The 18,149-nt window shown below is 44.3% G+C and overlaps 1 protein-coding gene across 1 annotated transcript in view; it reads right to left on the bottom strand.

Moving 5' to 3' along the window:
* Window positions 1-18,149, bottom strand: part of LOC139557110 (voltage-dependent L-type calcium channel subunit alpha-1D-like) — a 92,664-nt gene that overhangs the window by 24,369 nt on the left and 50,146 nt on the right. Inside the window, exons 8-23 of the mRNA XM_071371482.1 lie at window positions 13,079-13,182; window positions 12,316-12,488; window positions 8,818-8,898; window positions 7,849-7,936; window positions 7,696-7,722; window positions 7,169-7,329; window positions 6,624-6,849; window positions 6,168-6,375; window positions 5,814-5,934; window positions 5,383-5,497; window positions 5,205-5,262; window positions 4,918-4,978; window positions 4,685-4,835; window positions 2,321-2,450; window positions 1,507-1,566; window positions 68-174 (exon numbers count right to left, since the gene is read on the bottom strand). Coding sequence (XP_071227583.1) covers window positions 68-174; window positions 1,507-1,566; window positions 2,321-2,450; window positions 4,685-4,835; window positions 4,918-4,978; window positions 5,205-5,262; window positions 5,383-5,497; window positions 5,814-5,934; window positions 6,168-6,375; window positions 6,624-6,849; window positions 7,169-7,329; window positions 7,696-7,722; window positions 7,849-7,936; window positions 8,818-8,898; window positions 12,316-12,488; window positions 13,079-13,182 — 1,871 coding nt within the window. The remainder of the gene's footprint in view (window positions 1-67; window positions 175-1,506; window positions 1,567-2,320; window positions 2,451-4,684; window positions 4,836-4,917; window positions 4,979-5,204; window positions 5,263-5,382; window positions 5,498-5,813; window positions 5,935-6,167; window positions 6,376-6,623; window positions 6,850-7,168; window positions 7,330-7,695; window positions 7,723-7,848; window positions 7,937-8,817; window positions 8,899-12,315; window positions 12,489-13,078; window positions 13,183-18,149) is intronic.

Genomic DNA, 18,149 nt, shown 5'->3' on the forward strand with positions numbered 1-18,149 from the left:
AAACAGAGACAGTTATGACCACATTGGTTGGTTGCTTGATTGGTGGATGGATGGATTGGTTACGTACTGAATGCCGAAGGACACCAGAGAGACTCCCACCACCAGTAGGTCCAGCAGGTTGAAGTAGTTCCTGCAGAAGGCTCCTTTATGGAGGAAAGCCCCAAACGCTGTCATCTGGAGAGCACAGAGATACCTGCGTCAGATATCCTGAACTTATACACTGGGCTGTCCCTTACTAGACACAATAGCTTTAGCCATAACTGTCGATGACATAGACGTGGGCAGGCAGAGAAACACACACCGTCTTGTTTATCTAACCTTGTGGGGACAAACAATTGATTCCCATTAACCCTGAACCCAACCCTGACCATAACCCCAAAAACCTAACCCTAACCCTACCCTTTAACCCCAAATCCTAACCCTAACCCTCACACTAATTTTAACCTTAACCCTAAATTGTGGGGACACTCTTGTGGTGACTTCTGGTCCACACAAGTATAGTGAAACACGTCCACCTACACACAGATCTAGTTCCACTCTTACTCAAACTCCTACGCATGCTTCTCAATGTGATAATCAATGCCAGAAAAATGGGTTTCTATAGAAACTCAGACACAACAAAGTACACATTTAATTGCATATCAGACAATCGCCATCACCTGCACATCTTCTCACACACACACACACACACACACACACACACACACACACACACACACACACACACACACACACACACACACACACACACACACACACACACACACACACACACACACACACACACACACACACACACACGACAGCACACAGGCAATGACATTTAAAACATAGACAAATGAGAACTGTTCTGACGTTGGACACATCATTTCAGAGATATTCCTATTCATTTCCTATAGAGATTATAACAAAGTTCGCTCAAACTGCAAAGATGGCTCAAATTGGGGAGTTGGGGGGGTTTAAGGTTGCATTCAAAAGAGTAGTCAAATTGCTTCAGAGTCATTCATGTGGGTCGTGGTTTCATGCACATTCTGTGGAAGTACTCGAGGGGGAAGAATGACAACATCATACCAATAGGATGCGGATGCCATATCTGTTTATGCTTTAGTTCAGGCCAAACTCAGAACTTGTTGGCTAAAGGAGAAACAGATCTGCCAACCAGGGTAGGAATCTCTATGGTGGAGATTCACAAAGAGGATGAGCCCTCATCTTTACAGGGTGCAGTTTAAACTGTACACAATAAGAATGCAGTGGATCATGCTACTCTCAAAAAATGTACACAGATACATATTGCCCCCTCTTTTGGCTCCAAATGAAAATAATAACAACTCATGGGATAACAACTGATGTTATCTATTGAGCTTCGGGTCCGTTTGTGATTAAAAGAGGTGCCGTGACGGTTGCTGACAGACAAATGGGGGAAAAACGTGTGCCATTTACAAACAGGCGACATACAGTGGACAGGGGAGTGCAGCAAGGCTATGGTTGTCATAGAAACCAGGTTACCTTCAACAGGATCTCAAAGGTAAACATACTAGTGAAGACATAATCTGCATAGCCTAGGATCTGGAAAGCAACGAGAAGGTTGGAGTGTTACCACACAAGCAGTAGAGCACAGCACACACACACAGCGGGGGGGGAAGCATTTACCTTCAACAGGATCTCAACAGTAAAGATTGCCGTGAAAGCATAGTCAAAATAACCAAGTATCTGCAAAAGGCAATGTGAAAGTTTAACAGGAGGTCAAGGCATCACCACATGACATGATATCAACAACTTCAGAATGCATCAACCGTCCTAAATTGATAGTATAGGTTTGAGTTTTTAGTTCAAATGTAGTTTTTAACATGGATATTCCATATCACCGTTAAACATGATCTTAATGTCATTACTGTAAAATTACTGTAAAATTACTGTAAAATGACTTTCATGGAAGTAGACATCATCTTGATGCTATTAAAGGTGCAATATGCAGAATTGGCTCCGCCATTTCCTGGTTGGTTCTAATAGTTTGCCTAACTACTATCTAAACCGCTGAGAAATATATTTTCAATAACCAAAAATATAGTTTTTTCAGCCGTTTGAAGCTGGTGTACAAAACCCGGAAGTAAACGAGGCAAAAGCGTATCTTAAGAACGGGAAGCATAGAAATAGCGCACATAGAACAGATCTACCTCTTCTTAGGCTTGCTTTCAATGAGAATGACAGATCTATAACTCACATTTATATCTACATTTGGTCGGGTCGCCCAAAAAGTGACATATTGCAGCTTTAATGGTTATTTTGACTGTCAGAGAAAAGGCTGCTGCAGCATACATACGATGTTGCGTGCCGAGAAGTTGCGTATGGGGTCCTCAGCAGCCAGAGACACAGAGCTCAGCATGATGAAGACCAGGATGAGGTTGGTGAAGATGTGGTGGTTGGTCAGCTTGTGGCAAGCCACCCGGACCCTGAGAAAGAAAGCCATTTAATTACACATTATTTGTGAGTGTGTGTGTGTTTCAAGTTTTAATGTCACATGTACAAGCACAGTGAAATGCCTTTCTTGCGAACTCAAAACCCAACAATGCAATAATCAATAACAATGTAATACTAGAAAAAACAGATGAGAAATAAGAAGAAATATGAAGAACACAATAAGTAAGTAACATACTATATACAGGGTCAGTTCAATAACATACTATATACAGGGTCAGTTCAATACCATACTATATACAGGGTCAGTTCAATACCATACTATATACAGGGTCAGTTCAATACCATACTATATACAGGGTCAGTTCAATACCATACTATATACAGGGTCAGTTCCAATACCATACTATATACAGGATCTGTTCAATACCATACTATATACAGGATCAGTTCAATACCATACTATATACAGGGTCAGTTCAATACCATACTATATACAGGGTCAGCTCAATACCATACTATATACAGGGTCAGTTCAATACCATACTATATACAGGGTCAGTTCAATACCATACTATATATTGGGTCAGTTCAATACCATACTATATACAGGGTCAGTTCAATACCATACTATTTACAGGGTCAGTTCAATACCATACTATATACAGGGTCAGTTCAATACCATACTATTTACAGGGTCAGTTCAATACCATACTATATACAGGATCAGTTCCAATACTATATTTACAATGTGCAGGGATGCTGGAGTGATGGAGGTAGATATGTATAAGGGGAAGGGGACAGGGATACTGGAGTGATGGAGATAGATATGTATAGGGGTAAGCATACTAAATACAGGGTCAGTTCCAATACCATATTTACAATGTGCAGGGATGCTGGAGTGATGGAGGTAGATATGTACAGGGGTAAGGGGACTAGGCAACAGGATAGGAGATAAACAGAGTAGCAGCAGCTTGTATGTGAGTGGGTGTGTGGGTGTGTAGAGTGTGCGTAAAGACAAAACTGGGTCAATAAATATACAAGGTATGAATATAAATGTATGTGCATATTATGTGTGATTGAGCAGATGGAGTGAGTGTGTGTGAGTGAGTGTGTAGGGCCCTGTGAGTCTGCGTAAAGACAAAACTAGGTCAATAAATATACAAGGTTAACTCAGATAGTCCGTGAGGCTATTTTGTTAGCTATTTATCAATCGTATTGATTGGGGATAGAAGCCGTTCAAGAGCGGTACGGCTTGCCGTGCGGAAGCAGAGAGAATAGTCTATGGCTCGGGTGGTTGGAGTCTTTAAAGATTTTCCGGGCCTTTCTACCACACCGCCCGATATAAATGTCCTGGACGGCAGGGAGCTCGGCCCAAATGATGCACTGGGCTTTCCACTCCACCCTCTGTAGCGCTATGTGATCGAGGGCAGTGCTATTGCCATACCAGGCAGTGATGCAGCCAGTCAAAATTCTCTCAATGGTACAGCTGTAGAACTTTTTGACGATTTGAGGACCAATGCCAAACTTTTTCTAACCTCCTGAGGGAGAAGAGCCTTCTTCACAACTGTGCACATGTGTTTGGACCATTTTAAGTCTTTATTGATTTGAACACAGAAGAACTTGAAGCTCTCGACCTGCTCTACCGCAGCCCTCTCGATGTGGATGGGGGCGTGCTCACGCCCCTGTTTCCTGTGGTCCACGAACAGCTCCTTGGTCTTACTGACACTGAGGGAGAGGTTGTTGCTCTGGCACCACACTGCCAGGTCACTGACCTCCTCCCTGTAGGCTGACTCATCATCGACGGTCATCTGGCCTACCACCGTCGTGTCGTCAGCAAACTTGATGATTGTGTTGGAGTCATGCCTGGCCATGCAGTCGTGGGTGAACAAGGCGTACAGGAGAGGACTAAGCACACACCCTTGTGGGGCCCCTGTGTTGAAAGTCAGCGTGGAGGAGGTGATGTTGCCTACCCTCACCACCTGGGGTCGGCCCGTAAGGAAGTCCAGGATCCAGTTGCAGAGGGAGCTGTTCAGACCCACAGTACTAAGCTAGGTGACGCGCTTTGAGGGGACGAAGGGTGTTGAATGCTGAGCTGTAGTCAATGAACAGCATTCTCACATAGATATTCCTCTTATCTAGGTGGGTGAGGGCAGTGCGGAGAGCAATTGAGACTGCGTCATCTATGGATCTCTTGGGAGTGTATGCAAAAAAGTCAGTGTGCGTGTGTTTGCATAATATCCTATGTTTTGTACTGAGGCCTACTCACAGGTTAGTGTTGCTGAAGATGAAGAAAGCGCTGCCCTCAGGGATGGGCGGAGTCTTCTCCTTGGCGCTGAGGTCCGACAGCCTCTGAGGGCGTGGCCCAATCGGAACCTCCGGGAGCTCATCATCGTCATCATCGTCGTCATCATCACCAACTGGGGAGAGACCCAGGATCGGAGACAAAGCAGTGTCAGGGCACGGAAGCTACAGCACCAAAGCTAGGCCAGAAGAGTTTACCTGGAGTATCTGGAGTGGGATATGGCTCCTTCTCCTCTTCCACTTCCTCCTCCCATGGAAGCTACACCCACACAGACACAAATGACATGTCAGGATTGTATCAGTACTGTTATGAATGCCACATGGTTTAACCTCACTGTACCATCCTGAGTTGCTAAAAATGTAGACGTGAATAAATACCCAGGGATTACCAGCACAATTTGTTACCTAATGGTGCCTCTGTGTGGTTATGGATTGCTCTCCTCTGACTTTCTAAACTCTGAAACTAAAAGTCAGTCTGTGATTACCTTGATCTCCCCATCCTGGCTTTCAGGTTTCAGATCCTCTGTCTTGTCTGTGTCACTTCTGGAGAAAATGACCCCAAACACAAGACAACCTCCATGTCAAATCAAATCAAATGTCAGGTACAGAGGAAAAACAAAACCACAACACTATCTCCTATCAGTCAGACAGTATTGGCATTACCTGGAACTCTTCTTCCTCTCCTTCTCCTCCTCTTCCTCCTTCTGGGCTGTGTTCAGGCTCTCTGCATCTGCCAGGTTGTCAACGGCGATGGCCAAGAAGACGTTCAGCAGGATGTCTGATTACACACAGGACTTAAGGGCAACAGAGCTACAACGTTCACCTAACGTTTCAATGTAATGCACTGTTCTTCACTCCTGGTCCTGTGGGCCTGCAATGTGTGCAGGGTTTTGTTCCAGCTCAGGACTAGCGTAATTGATTCAACAAACCAAGTACTCATGAAGAGTAACTCATGACTAGCTGAGTCAGGTGAGTTAGTGCTGGGGCGAAACAAACGCCTGCACATATTGTGGCTCTCTAGAACCAGCGGATAACATTGTTCGAAACTCTAAACAGCTACAGACAGTGGAATCCATGTGTTAGAAACAGGATACAGTTTCCGCAGACGAAGAGGATGATGAAGTAGATGCTGACGACCATGCCTGATGAGAAGGGTCCACCGTACGCCATGATACCATCATACATCACAGCGTTCCAATCCTCGCCTGTCAGGATCTGAGTCACACAACACAGTAACACAACGTCATCACAACGTCATCACAACATTATTAATGTTATGATTACAAGTCATCACAATTTTATCACAACGTCATATCGCAACGTTATCGCAACGTCGTCACAACGTTGTTGCAACGTCATCACAACAGAATCGCAACGTCATTTAAGACGTCATCACAACGTCAATAGGTCAATAATCACTGTGAGAGAGGCGGGTAGAGGCGGCCTACCTGAAACACTGTGAGTAGCGCCTGGGGGAAGTTGTCGAAGGTGCTCCTCTTGGTTATCGTCTCGTCGAAGTTGAACTTGCCTCCGAAGAGCTGCATGCCCAACAGGGAGAAGATGATGATGAAGAGGAAGAGCAGGAGCAGGAGGGAGGCGATGGACTTCATGGAGTTGAGCAGTGACGCCACCAGGTTACTGAGAGATGCCCAGTGGCTAAAGGGCATAGAGAGAGAGAGCGAGAGAGAGAGAGTTAAGATGAATGCAAAACACACAAACACACACACATGCACACACATACCTCGACACCGATATACATTCTTCCAACAGTATATGACATATCAAACCAGCGGGTGAAGAACACGATACGACGTGAAAGTATCACAGAGGCAAACATTTTGGCCAAAATACACCTCCACAACATCAATCTATGTTCAGCCTCTCCTGACGTCTCCCAGTCTCACCGTGTGACCTTGAAGATGCGTAGCAGGCGGACACAACGGAACACAGAGATGCCCAGAGGAGACATGATGGCCAGCTCCACCAGGATGGTCTCCACGATGCCGCCGCACACCACGAAGCAGTCGAAGCGGTTGAACAGGGACACGAAGTAGGCCTGCAGGCCCAGACTGTACATCTTCACCAGCATCTCACACGTGAACAGAGCCAGCAGAACCTTGTTGGCCACATCTGGAGAGCAGAGGACATCAGCATGTAGACATTGCAGTACAACACGTTCCAGTTACAAAGATCATTGCTATGGGGATCTGGTAGGAAGGGTTGCAATATGCTGCAGACATACAGTTTCTGGTTGTAAAAAACAAACATTTTATTGGCTATGTCACAGGTATCGTCGGATTATCAAGGACACTGTAGTACAATAACATTGCAGATTGTAAGATTCATACAGAGCATAGGATGTATCCTGGGTTCCTGCAAAGGACACTGTAAAGTGCATATTATGCTGAGGGTATGCAATTGGAAAATAGCAATTTGACCCTCTACCCACCCTGTACTTCAGTGAGCCAGTCAGGCTGGTTGTAGTGCTCTGACGAGATGGTGAGCGTGTTCAGAAACACCAGGAGGATCACCAGCCAATAGAAAGACACCGACTTCACGGCAGCACGACACTTCCTGCGGCAGAACCGGTTCCAGTGACGCCATCGCCGACTGCAAGAGAGAGGAAATGATGTCACAGTCTGACTCGAACTAGGAAGTGGTGTTGTGTACTGGTTGATCAACACAGGATTTCTTGCACAGGTTAATCGTGAACTGTAATGAAATCATGCTTATTAGACAGAAGATCTCAAATCTAAGTGTCAAAGACTAAACAAAAGGCAGAGATATAATGATGATGATGATGATGAGAATGTGGTGATGATGAAGAGGACATGGGCAGGAGTGCAGTGACTGATCAGGAGGAACAGAGTGTGTGTGTGTGGGGGGGAAAAACCACAAGCGCGTAACGATGAGCCTCCACAATGCCAGGACCATGCAAAGAAAATTCATGACACATAGTACTGACAGAGAACTGACCTGTACTTTGATTTAGTCATTTTTTGACTGGGAAAATTAAGAATCATATTGTTAATATCCATTTGCATGAATGACGTATTACAGGAGCTTTTCAAGCTAATAGTCTATCCAGGTATAAAGGAATCTTGAACCTTGACAGACGGACAGACTCACCAGTGTGGCCCACAGCAGTTAGCCTTATCGTCCTCTCCATTGGGGTTGTCAGTGTTCACAGACTCTGTCTCGCTGGCAGGCACGCTTGCTGTGACATCACACAAACACAGGAAGTAAGGTGAGATCCAATCGAACGATGGCTCTGAGTTTCAGACCTAAAGAACCCTTATGGGTGAGTGTTTTCGGTTATATGGCTTAAATCTAGTAACCGTGTCATGATTTCATATCCTCATGATTTAGTACGGGGCTCTTTGAGGACTATCATTGACAGTCAGGGCTGATTCAGATGCAGACAATGCAGCACCTGCACAGATCCTCCATGTTGTTTACTATGTGAACGGGATGACAATAGTGTGGTTTCTAAAGGGGCTCAAAGCGTTATACTAGTGGATCTGTGCAGATGCTGTACAAACCATATGCTCAAGTACAGGGTTCAAAAATACTCCACAATACATCGAAAGGAAAAATCCAAACCACAACGCACAGAAATGGAAGAAAACAATAATGACAATGAATGACTCGAAATTACCACACAATGGATGTTTACATTGCAATCTATCTCTGTTGACCGATTACACATATGCATACCCTTTCCATAGTCAACATATCAATATATTCTGCAGACAATACATACATTATTCCCCTTTGATCCATTTCTAGAGAATTCTAGGCTACAACATGCACATGACCTCCTGTAACCTCTAGAAGCCTAAAACCTGCTGGTTGTGTCTCATGTACTTCTGATGTTCAATCCATAAATCCACACACTCACTACTTTATCAAAGACTCAGGACAAAATGAGAACAAGATCTAACGAAGAGGCTGACTGAGTGAAACGAAGAGTGAGTAAAGATGATTGAACGCAATAAATGGAGGAGCATACATCAAGCCAGTAGCAAAGTACAAGCAAGAAAATGAGGGAGGGCAAAACACACACACACACACACACACACACACATCACAATTTACCATGTGACTCTGTGGACTGGCTGAACCAGCCAAACTTCCCTCTCTTCTTCTCCATTAGCTCAGCCAGTGTCACCCCTTGGTCTTTAAAACGCATGCAGTACATGCATTCAGACAGCAGAGGGAACAGCGAGTCACCAGGGAAGAAGAGGGAACAATAGACAATAGACATCCACCACAGAATATCAGCACATTTAAGAAGAGACTAGAGAAGCACCAAAGAAGACAGGAGAGATGAAAGAGAAGACGAGACAAGAACTAGAAGACAGGAAAGAAGAAGAATGAGTAATAAGCCATTGAAGAGTTAAAGTAAAAGAAGAGGAAGAAGGACATTGATTAGTATCGGCTGGGCCACACAGTTTAACTCTACGCCGAACATGCCATGTATGCAGTACGGTAGCTAGACACCCGACATAGACAAGTGACATAGAGAGAGGTAACAGTCTAACATAGTGAGGGGGGTTCTTCCACACACCCAGGTCTCTTTTCCCAGACCTCACACCGACACCTCGAGGCCTCAACTGATTCTACAACTGAGTGATCTTTGCCAAGAAAACCCCATTCAGAAATCACAAACATACCTTAGTATGTTAAACTAAAACTAAAGCATGTGCTACACTGCTACTGACCACGTATACATACACCCTCTGAAATGAAGTGTTCTAGCATGAACCTACAATCATTGAGGACAGTGTTTGTTTGGGTTACCCTGATCATGATTAGACACTGTGGTGTTATTTCCTGTTTTTTTTGTTTAGAATTGCGACCAGGTCAACTGATGTCCCCCGCACACTCAATAAGAAACAGTGCATCATGTAGCGACCATGTACAGGCCAATAGTGAGAGAGTGAGTGTGCTGCTAATACAGTAGATGGCCAATGAGGCACTCAAACCTACTGGCATGCATTAGTCTAACTCTCTAGATCTCACAGGCTTTTGAATTGATCACAGATCAAACATATCTCCACCAGGCATTATAGCTAATGACAGATCAAACATATCTCTCTCTCTGAGCCTCAGCAGCATACTCACTGAATTAAATCAGCACTAAAGATGGACATCTGGGAATAGATGAGTCATGTATTGTGTGTGGGGGGGGGGGGGGGGGGACAGAACAATGACAAAAACAGAACAATGACAACATGTCTGACGTGCCTATTATGTCTGTTAATAATGGCCCTGGCCAGATGAGACTGATATCTCAATTAGAGCCCCTCTCTCTCTCGCTCAACAATGAAACACACACACACACACACACACACACACACACACACACACACACACACACACACACACACACACACACACACACACACACACACACACACACACACACACACACACACACACACACACACACACACACACACACACACACTGTCTGTCCGTCTATCTATCTATCTGTAACAATATCTATGCCCAGTGAGTGTCTCATTCAAACAGGAAGTGCTGTGTTGTCTCCTCCCACCACGCGTCATACTTACATAAAGAGGATTTGGATTACTCGCTCTTTCTTTCACAATAAAGTCATATCATCATCATTCCCACCGTTCACCACCCTGCACTGCACAGATTGAGCACACAGGCAGGGGCTGACAATAAGTGTGTGTCAGTGGAGGCTCCTCAGAGGAGGAAGGGGAAGACCATCCTCCTCAGTGAATTTCGTAAGAATTGAAAAACATTTAAAAAGTTATCCTTTTTAGATAAAACTATACTAAATATATTCACATCACCAAATAATTGATTCAAATACACTTTTTTTTAAATGAAGGTCTACAGTAGCCTCAACAACACTCTGTAGGGTAGCACCATTGTGTAGCCGGAGGACAGCTAGCTTCCGTCCTCCTCTTGGTACATTGACTTCAATACAAAACCTAGGAGGCTCTTGGTTCTCACCCCCTTCCACAGACTTCCACAAGAATTATGACAACTTCCGGAGGACGTGCTCCAACCTATCAGAGCTCTTGCAGCATGAACTGCTGTCCACCCAATCAAAGGATCAGAGAATTAATCTAGTACTGAAAGCATAAGCTACAGCTAGCTAGAACTGCAGTGCATAAAATGTGGTGAGTGGTTGACTCAAAGAGAGAGAAAGACAATAGTTGAACAGTTTTGAACAAATTAATTTCTTCAAAAATTAAGAAGAAGCAAGAGAGCGAGAGAGATTGTAATTTCTTTTCACTTTCAGTTTCACTTAGCTAGCGAATGCACATAGCTAGTTTACCCTACTCAAAACACCCGGTTCAAACAGAGGGATGTTATGTTAGCTAGCTGGCTATGACTATCCAACACAACACTGGAACTCTTTCAAGTCAAGGTAAGCTTTTGGTTTTATTAATTTATTTCCACCATGGACCGCAGGTGTAACCGCTATACTGCTTAGTGACTGAAAGTTACTGCATGATTGTAGGGGGTTTACTAACGCATTAGTTCTACTAGCTATGTTGACAAGGACGCTACTTTAGATAATATGGTGACAACAATGTAGGCTGTGTGTAGCGGTTAGGATATGATTTGGCTTGGAAAGGTTTTGTCGCCATGTCACATACTTCTGATGTGTTGTGCATTGAAGTCCACAAACGAAGGGAGTGAACTGTGTTTATGCGTGATTCATTCCGCCGATTCTGTTGAAAAACGTTTCTTAAACGGAAGCAAACGGAACGAAACGGGGAGAAACATACCAGAATTTGTCCAATAGAAACTCTTGTTTGCAACTGTTGGACGAATGGTTACACCCTAGATCAGCTAGATGCAGGCAAGAGTGTGCAAGGCGGTACTGAATGTGTGCAGCTACGCTGTAAACTTTCATTCATAGGCTAGGTTGTAGCAACCTCGTGATGGGTATAGGGGAACATTTGAGTATCGTGTAGTAGCCTAAACCTATCGCTGTTACATTGAGCTGGGTGAATGGAGTATGAACGACAGTCATCCAATATGCTGTAATAGAAATAAGGCCATGCTCATGAAAATAAGAATCGTCCTCACTCATCATAAATGGCACTTACCGCCACTGGTGTGTGTGTGTGTATGTGGGGGGGGGGGGGTGGCTGAAGCAGCAGACACAACATTCACATTCATAATTTTCTTAGGAACAGGTGGTAGAACCAACAGGGAACCAACATTCATTACGGCAAAGACTCAAAAACCTACAGGCTAACACACTAGTCTTAGGTGATAACCACAGGGACAACAAATAAAAGCAAGAGCATGGAACAAGACCTCAGCAGCAGAATGACAATGCTGGACATGCATTCATTTTGCCGTATAGAAACACATTCCCACCATTTAAAGCTAAACTCTTCTCTTTCTGGGCTCCACCTTGAATAGGGAAGATTAGCACTGTTACCTCACTTTTATGTCAAAGGAAATCCAATTGTCAGAGCCATGTGAGTTTCAAAACTAGACCTCTGTCCCTGCCTCTGAACCACAGGTGCCCCTTACAGGGTAGAGGGGAAGAGGTGGGAATGTGATGTGAAGGGAGTGGCGAGGTAGGCGACTCACGATTGCGTTTGCCCCCCTCCTCGTCCTCCTCCTCATCATTCTCAGGGTCGATGTCCTCAGCCTGAGTGATCCAGTCCAGGTAGCCCTTCAGATCCTCCTCCAGCTGCTGCTTCTCTCTCAGCTTCTGGAAGTCTCCACGAGCCTTGGCCTTCTCTCTCTCCTTGGAGAACTCTCTGTGGACGGACACACACACACACACACACACACACACACTTATCAAATCAAATTTCAAATCAAATCAAATGTATTTATATAGCCCTTGTTACATCAGCTGATATCTCAAAGTGCTGTACAGAAACCCAGCCTAAAACCCCAAACAGCAAGCAATGCAGGTGTAGAAGCAGGGTGGCTAGGAAAAACTCCCTAGAAAGGCCAAAACCTAGGAAGAAACCTAGAGAGGAACCAGGCTATGAGGGGTGGCCAATCCTCTTCTGGCTGTGCCGGGTGGAGATTATAACAGAACATGGCCAAGATGTTCAAATGTTCATAAATGACCAGCATGGTCAAATAATAATAATCACAGTAGTTGTCGAGGGTGCAACAGGTCAGCACCTCAGGAGTAAATGTCAGTTGGCTTTTCATAGCCGATCATTAAGAGTATCTCTACCGCTCCTGCGGTCTCTAGAGAGTTGAAAAACAGCAGGTCTGGGACAGGTAGCACGTCCGGTGAACAGGTCAGGGTTCCAGACACCTTTTAGACACCTTTTCCCTCCGTGTGTGTGGGTGCGTACGTGCATGTGTTAGCAATGCTCGGATATCTTACCCGCTTAACACTCCCAGAACCAGGTTGAGAACAAAGAAGGAACCGAAGATGACCAGACTGACGAAGTAGACCCAGGGTAGCTCAGAACCCATGGCATCGTTCATCTGAAACAACAACATTGACCGTCACAGTTTAGAGGACAATCCATGAGTCCCTGTATATCAATGATCATTTATCCCCTAATAGAAGTACAGATCACAGGCCGCCATAAAAACTCACACCTATTAAGTTTGTCGATGAAAACTATTCTACCAGGAACTACAGATGATCCCTGGCATCTCTCTTTGCAGTGACTCTCTCTCTCTGTAAGACTAGTGTGGGTGCAGGCTTTTGATGTAGCCAAAACAGTAACACAGCTCATTTCTTGATGAACACTATACATCTAGTTGTGTTATTGTTATGGCTGGAGCAAAAGCCTGCACCCACACAGAAAAGATTGCCCACCACTGCTATAAGGAAGTAATGGATTCGACTTCTGCTTTACTTTACTGCAGCGCGCCAGCGGCAAACTTAACTTTACTTCAGCTACTTACCCAGCGTTTGCAAAACATTTTGTAAATTGTTAGAAAAAGTCAATTTATACCGAATAAAAGTCAAGTATAAGTGTTTGTGAACAAGTGTGATTGTAGATTTATTTCATTCAAGTTCGCTAACGAAAGCTATTAAGCTACTAGCGTCAGAGTTAGCCACTACTAGCTAGCTATAACCACAGGGTTTTCTGGAACTACCTGAGCAGTTCGTGGGTGCAACAATTCCCGGAAGAAACTACATGTCACGCCCTGACCATAGAGAGCCTTTTCTATTCTCTATTTTGGTTAGGTCGGGGTGTGACTGGGGGGGTGTTCCTATCTAGGTGTTTTGTCTTCTATGTTGGCCTGGTATGGTTCCCAATCAGAGGCAGCTGTTTATCGTTGTCTCTGATTGGGGATCGTATTTAGGAAGCCATTTCCCCACTGGTTTTTGTGGGATCTTGTTTTGTGTGTAGTTGCCTGTGAGGACTCCATGAGCGGCACGTTTTGTTTGCTGTTTTTGTGAGTTTCATCTGATTAAACATGTGGAACTCTACGTACGCTGCACCTCGGTCCGTTAATTCATTAGATGATCGTGACACTACAGAAGTGGTCAAGACAGGAATGTTTCAACCACAAGCCACAGGCCAAGGCAAAGTGTTCATGCCCACCTTGGTTTTGTTTTCACAAGATGCTCGTGACTGAAGTTGACAAGACGCAATGAATGAGGGCTTTAATCTGAAGAAGCCACCAAACAACTTGTTTGTGTGCTCATTCCACTTCCTCAACAAGCAACCCACCATGGAACACCCCTATCCGGAATTGTACCTTTGGTACAACCGACCCGTTGTGAAGAAGAGGAGGAAACTTGATAGTCTGTGCAGCGGAATCGGGATCAACAGGTAATTGTAGTTATGTTATAAATAACGTTAGTTCATGCATAAACAAGATGTGTTGATACAGATTCCTGAACGCGTGTGTCTGCCTGCCCCTTAGTACGTATTAGTATTTATTAGGATCCTCAATTAGCTGCTGCCTGGGGTCCAAACAGGACTAAAACAATACACCATTAATAAAATAATACATCATACAAATGTACATTTCTCCATATTTACACATTTACAATAATATAATAATACAATGTAGAGTGTGTCTACTCTACAGTGTTCTGCCGTAAGGTGTTTTATCTGACCGTTCCTGTTTCACACACAAGGGAGGTCAACTCACAGATGACAAATGGCAAATGTCAAGATACATGTCGAATGCGCAATCAGGCGCTTGAAGGTGTTCAAGATCCTTTCACAAACTATCCCCATCAGTCTGACACCAAAGTCCAACAAAATCCAGAAAATCTGTGCTGGGATGGTGAACCTGAGAGGGGAAACTGGTAAACAACTAATCCCAGTGGTCGGCCGTATACTCTACTGGCTGTGCTCTGATGGTACAAAGAGATGGTGATACAAAAAAGTGGTGAGAGTCTGGAAGACTACTACTGTAAATATGCTGTTTCCTCAATTGAAAAAAGTACACACTTTTCTGATCCTAACTTTTGAAATGTTATTTATTTATTGAACGTGAGAAATGTGAGAAATGTTACTTTCTACATCTACTCAGACAATGTGACATAGTAATAAACATGTGCAAAACGATTAAACACAGGTTCCTGTTTGCTCTGTAATAAGTTTAGTATGACATCAGGACACGCATATCATATTACGGCATAAACATGATAAAATACTCTGGAAGGAGATTTCCATGAATGAACCATTTTTAAAACAGATTGTGTCACTTTACCCCATCACACATCTGAGGCATCTAGCTCTTGAGAATGTCCAGATATTTCTGGCATAGCTGCAGTCTGCCCTGAGAGAACTCATCCACCAAAAAAGGCAGCATATGTCCAAAACAGAACATTCAGGGTCATTCTACTTGCTGCCTTGTGAATTTGTTGTCAAACGGTATGTCCAGTATTATCTGTTCTTATGGGGTACCACTGACGAGGTGGTTTTTGTTCAGTACATCCAACTTTTAAGTAGTTTGGCCCATTGGTCTGCATCACAAATTCCCCCTCCTATCTCAGTGACATCTCCTCTTCTCTCATGTAGGGATTGGACTGTAGGGATTGGACAAGTGAGTTGGTCACTGGACACTTAATTTCCAGCAGCTCTGTCGTCTACAATGCCATCTGGACTGGCTGCCAGCCATGGCTCCTCTGGGCAGACCACCAGACCTTTGTGAGCCACCTCAAACCCCTGAGCACGAACCCGGTGCCATTGATCTCATTGTCCTTTCCATGTTTGGTGGCAATGTTTCCCCGGAAGGAAGGATACAAGTGTTCGTGGATGAATTTTGGATGAATTGGTGGTGATGCGCACGGCAGTGTTGTGCTCGAGACCACCTAAAGCGAGACCGATTCAAGACCAAGACCGGAGAAAATCGAGTCTGAGTCAAGACCAAGCCCAGTTGGGGGGCGAGATCGAGTCAAGACCGGGAGGGGGACAAGGGGTCCGAGACAGAGTCAAGACCGAAACCAGAATTATACAAGTCCAATTCAATACCATGATTGTAATTTTGTCAAAACACCAACAATAAGAGTTCAAAATGTCCAGTATTTCTGTGTTCTTATTTCAGAACATATCGATTCTTTAGGCATTCAGAACAGTGAAGAAATGCATGCTGGGGTAAAATAGAGCCACCCTACAAATGATTACTAACCCTAACACAGTGGGGAACAATCTTCAGTAAAGATTATAATATAATTATTATTATTTTCAATTATGTTTTGATTTAAAAGAGTTAACGCTGAAGATAAAAAAGATCCAATCAGAATTTTTCATTGCTGGTCTCCGGGGAGGTAAATCTAGCTAGCTTAGTCAGCCATTGGCTAGGCCATCAAACTGCTACAGACCTATATCTATCCTATCCTTCCTTTCTAAGGTCTTTGAAAGCCAAGTTAACAAACAGATCACCGAACATTTCGAATCCCACCGTACCTTCTCCGCTATGCAATCTGGTTTCCGAGCTGGTCATGGTTGCACCTCAGCCACGCTCAAGGTCCTAAACGATATCATAACCTCCATCGATAAGAGACAATACTGTACAGCTGTATTAATCGACCTGGCCAAGGCTTTCGACTCTGTCAATCACCACATTCTTATCGGCAGACTCAACAGCCAAGGTTTCTCAAATGACTGCCTCGGCTGGTTCACCAACTACTTCTCAGATAGAGTTCAGTCTGTCAAATCGGAGGGCCTGTTGTCCGGACCTCTTGCAGTCTCTATGGTGGTGCCACAGGGTTCAATTCTCGGACCGACTCACTTCTCTGTATACATCAATGATGTCGCTCTTGCTGCTGGTGATTCTCTGATCCACCTCTACGCAGACGACACCATTCTGTATACTTCTGGCCCTTCTTTGGACACTGTGTTAACAAACCTCCAGACGAGCTTCAATGCCATACAACTCTCCTTCCGTGGCCTCCAACTGCTCTTAAATGCAAGTGAAACTAAATGCATGCTCTTCAACCGATCGCTGCCCACACCTGCCCGCCCCTCCAGCATCACTACTCTGGACGGTTCTGACTTAGAATATGTGGACAACTACAAATACCTAGATGTCTGGTTAGCCTGTAAACTCTCCTTCCAGACTCACACTAAGCATCTCCAATCCAAAATCAAATCTAGAATCTGCGTCCTATTTCGTAACAAAGCATCCTTCACTCATGCTGCCAAACATACCCTTGTAAAACTGACTATCCTACCGATCCTTGACTTCGGCAATGTCATTTACAAAATAGCCTCCAACACTCTACTCAGCAAATTGGATGCAGTCTATCACAGTGCCATCCGTTTTGTCACCAAAGCCCCATATACTACCCACCACTGCGACCTGTATGCTCTCGTTGGCTGGCCCTCTCGTCATATTCGCCGCCAAACCCACTGGCTCCAGGTCATCTATAAGTCTTTGCTAGGTAAAGCCCCGCCTTATCTCAGCTCACTGGTCACCATAGCAGCACCCACCTGTAGCATGCGCTCCAGCAGGTATATTTCACTGGTCATCCCCAAAGCCAATTCATCCTTCGGCCACCTTTCCTTCCAGTTCTCTGCTGCCAATGACTGGAACGAACTGCAAAAATCCCTGAAGCTGGAGACTCATATCTCCCTCACTAGCTTTAATAAGCGCCAGCTGTCAGAGCAGCTCACAGATCACTGCGCCATCTGTAAATAGCCCATCCAACTACCTCATCCTCATACTGTTACTTATTTTATTTATTTTGCTTCTTTGCACCCCAGTATCTCTACTTGCACACTCATCTTCTGCACATCTATCACGTCAGTGTTTAATTGCTATATTGTAATTATTTCGCCACTATGGCCTATTTATTGCCTTACCTCCCTTATCCTACCTCATTTGCACACACTGTATATAAACCTTTTCTACTGTATTATTGTGTCACGCCCTGACCATGGTTTGCTTTGTATGTTTTATGTTTTGTTTGGTCAGGGTGTGATCTGAGTGGGCATTCTATGTTTGTCTAGTTTTTCTGTTTCTGTGTTTGGCCT

The sequence above is a fragment of the Salvelinus alpinus genome, chromosome 28 (assembly GCF_045679555.1).
Source record: "Salvelinus alpinus chromosome 28, SLU_Salpinus.1, whole genome shotgun sequence".
NCBI lineage: Eukaryota > Metazoa > Chordata > Actinopteri > Salmoniformes > Salmonidae > Salvelinus > Salvelinus alpinus.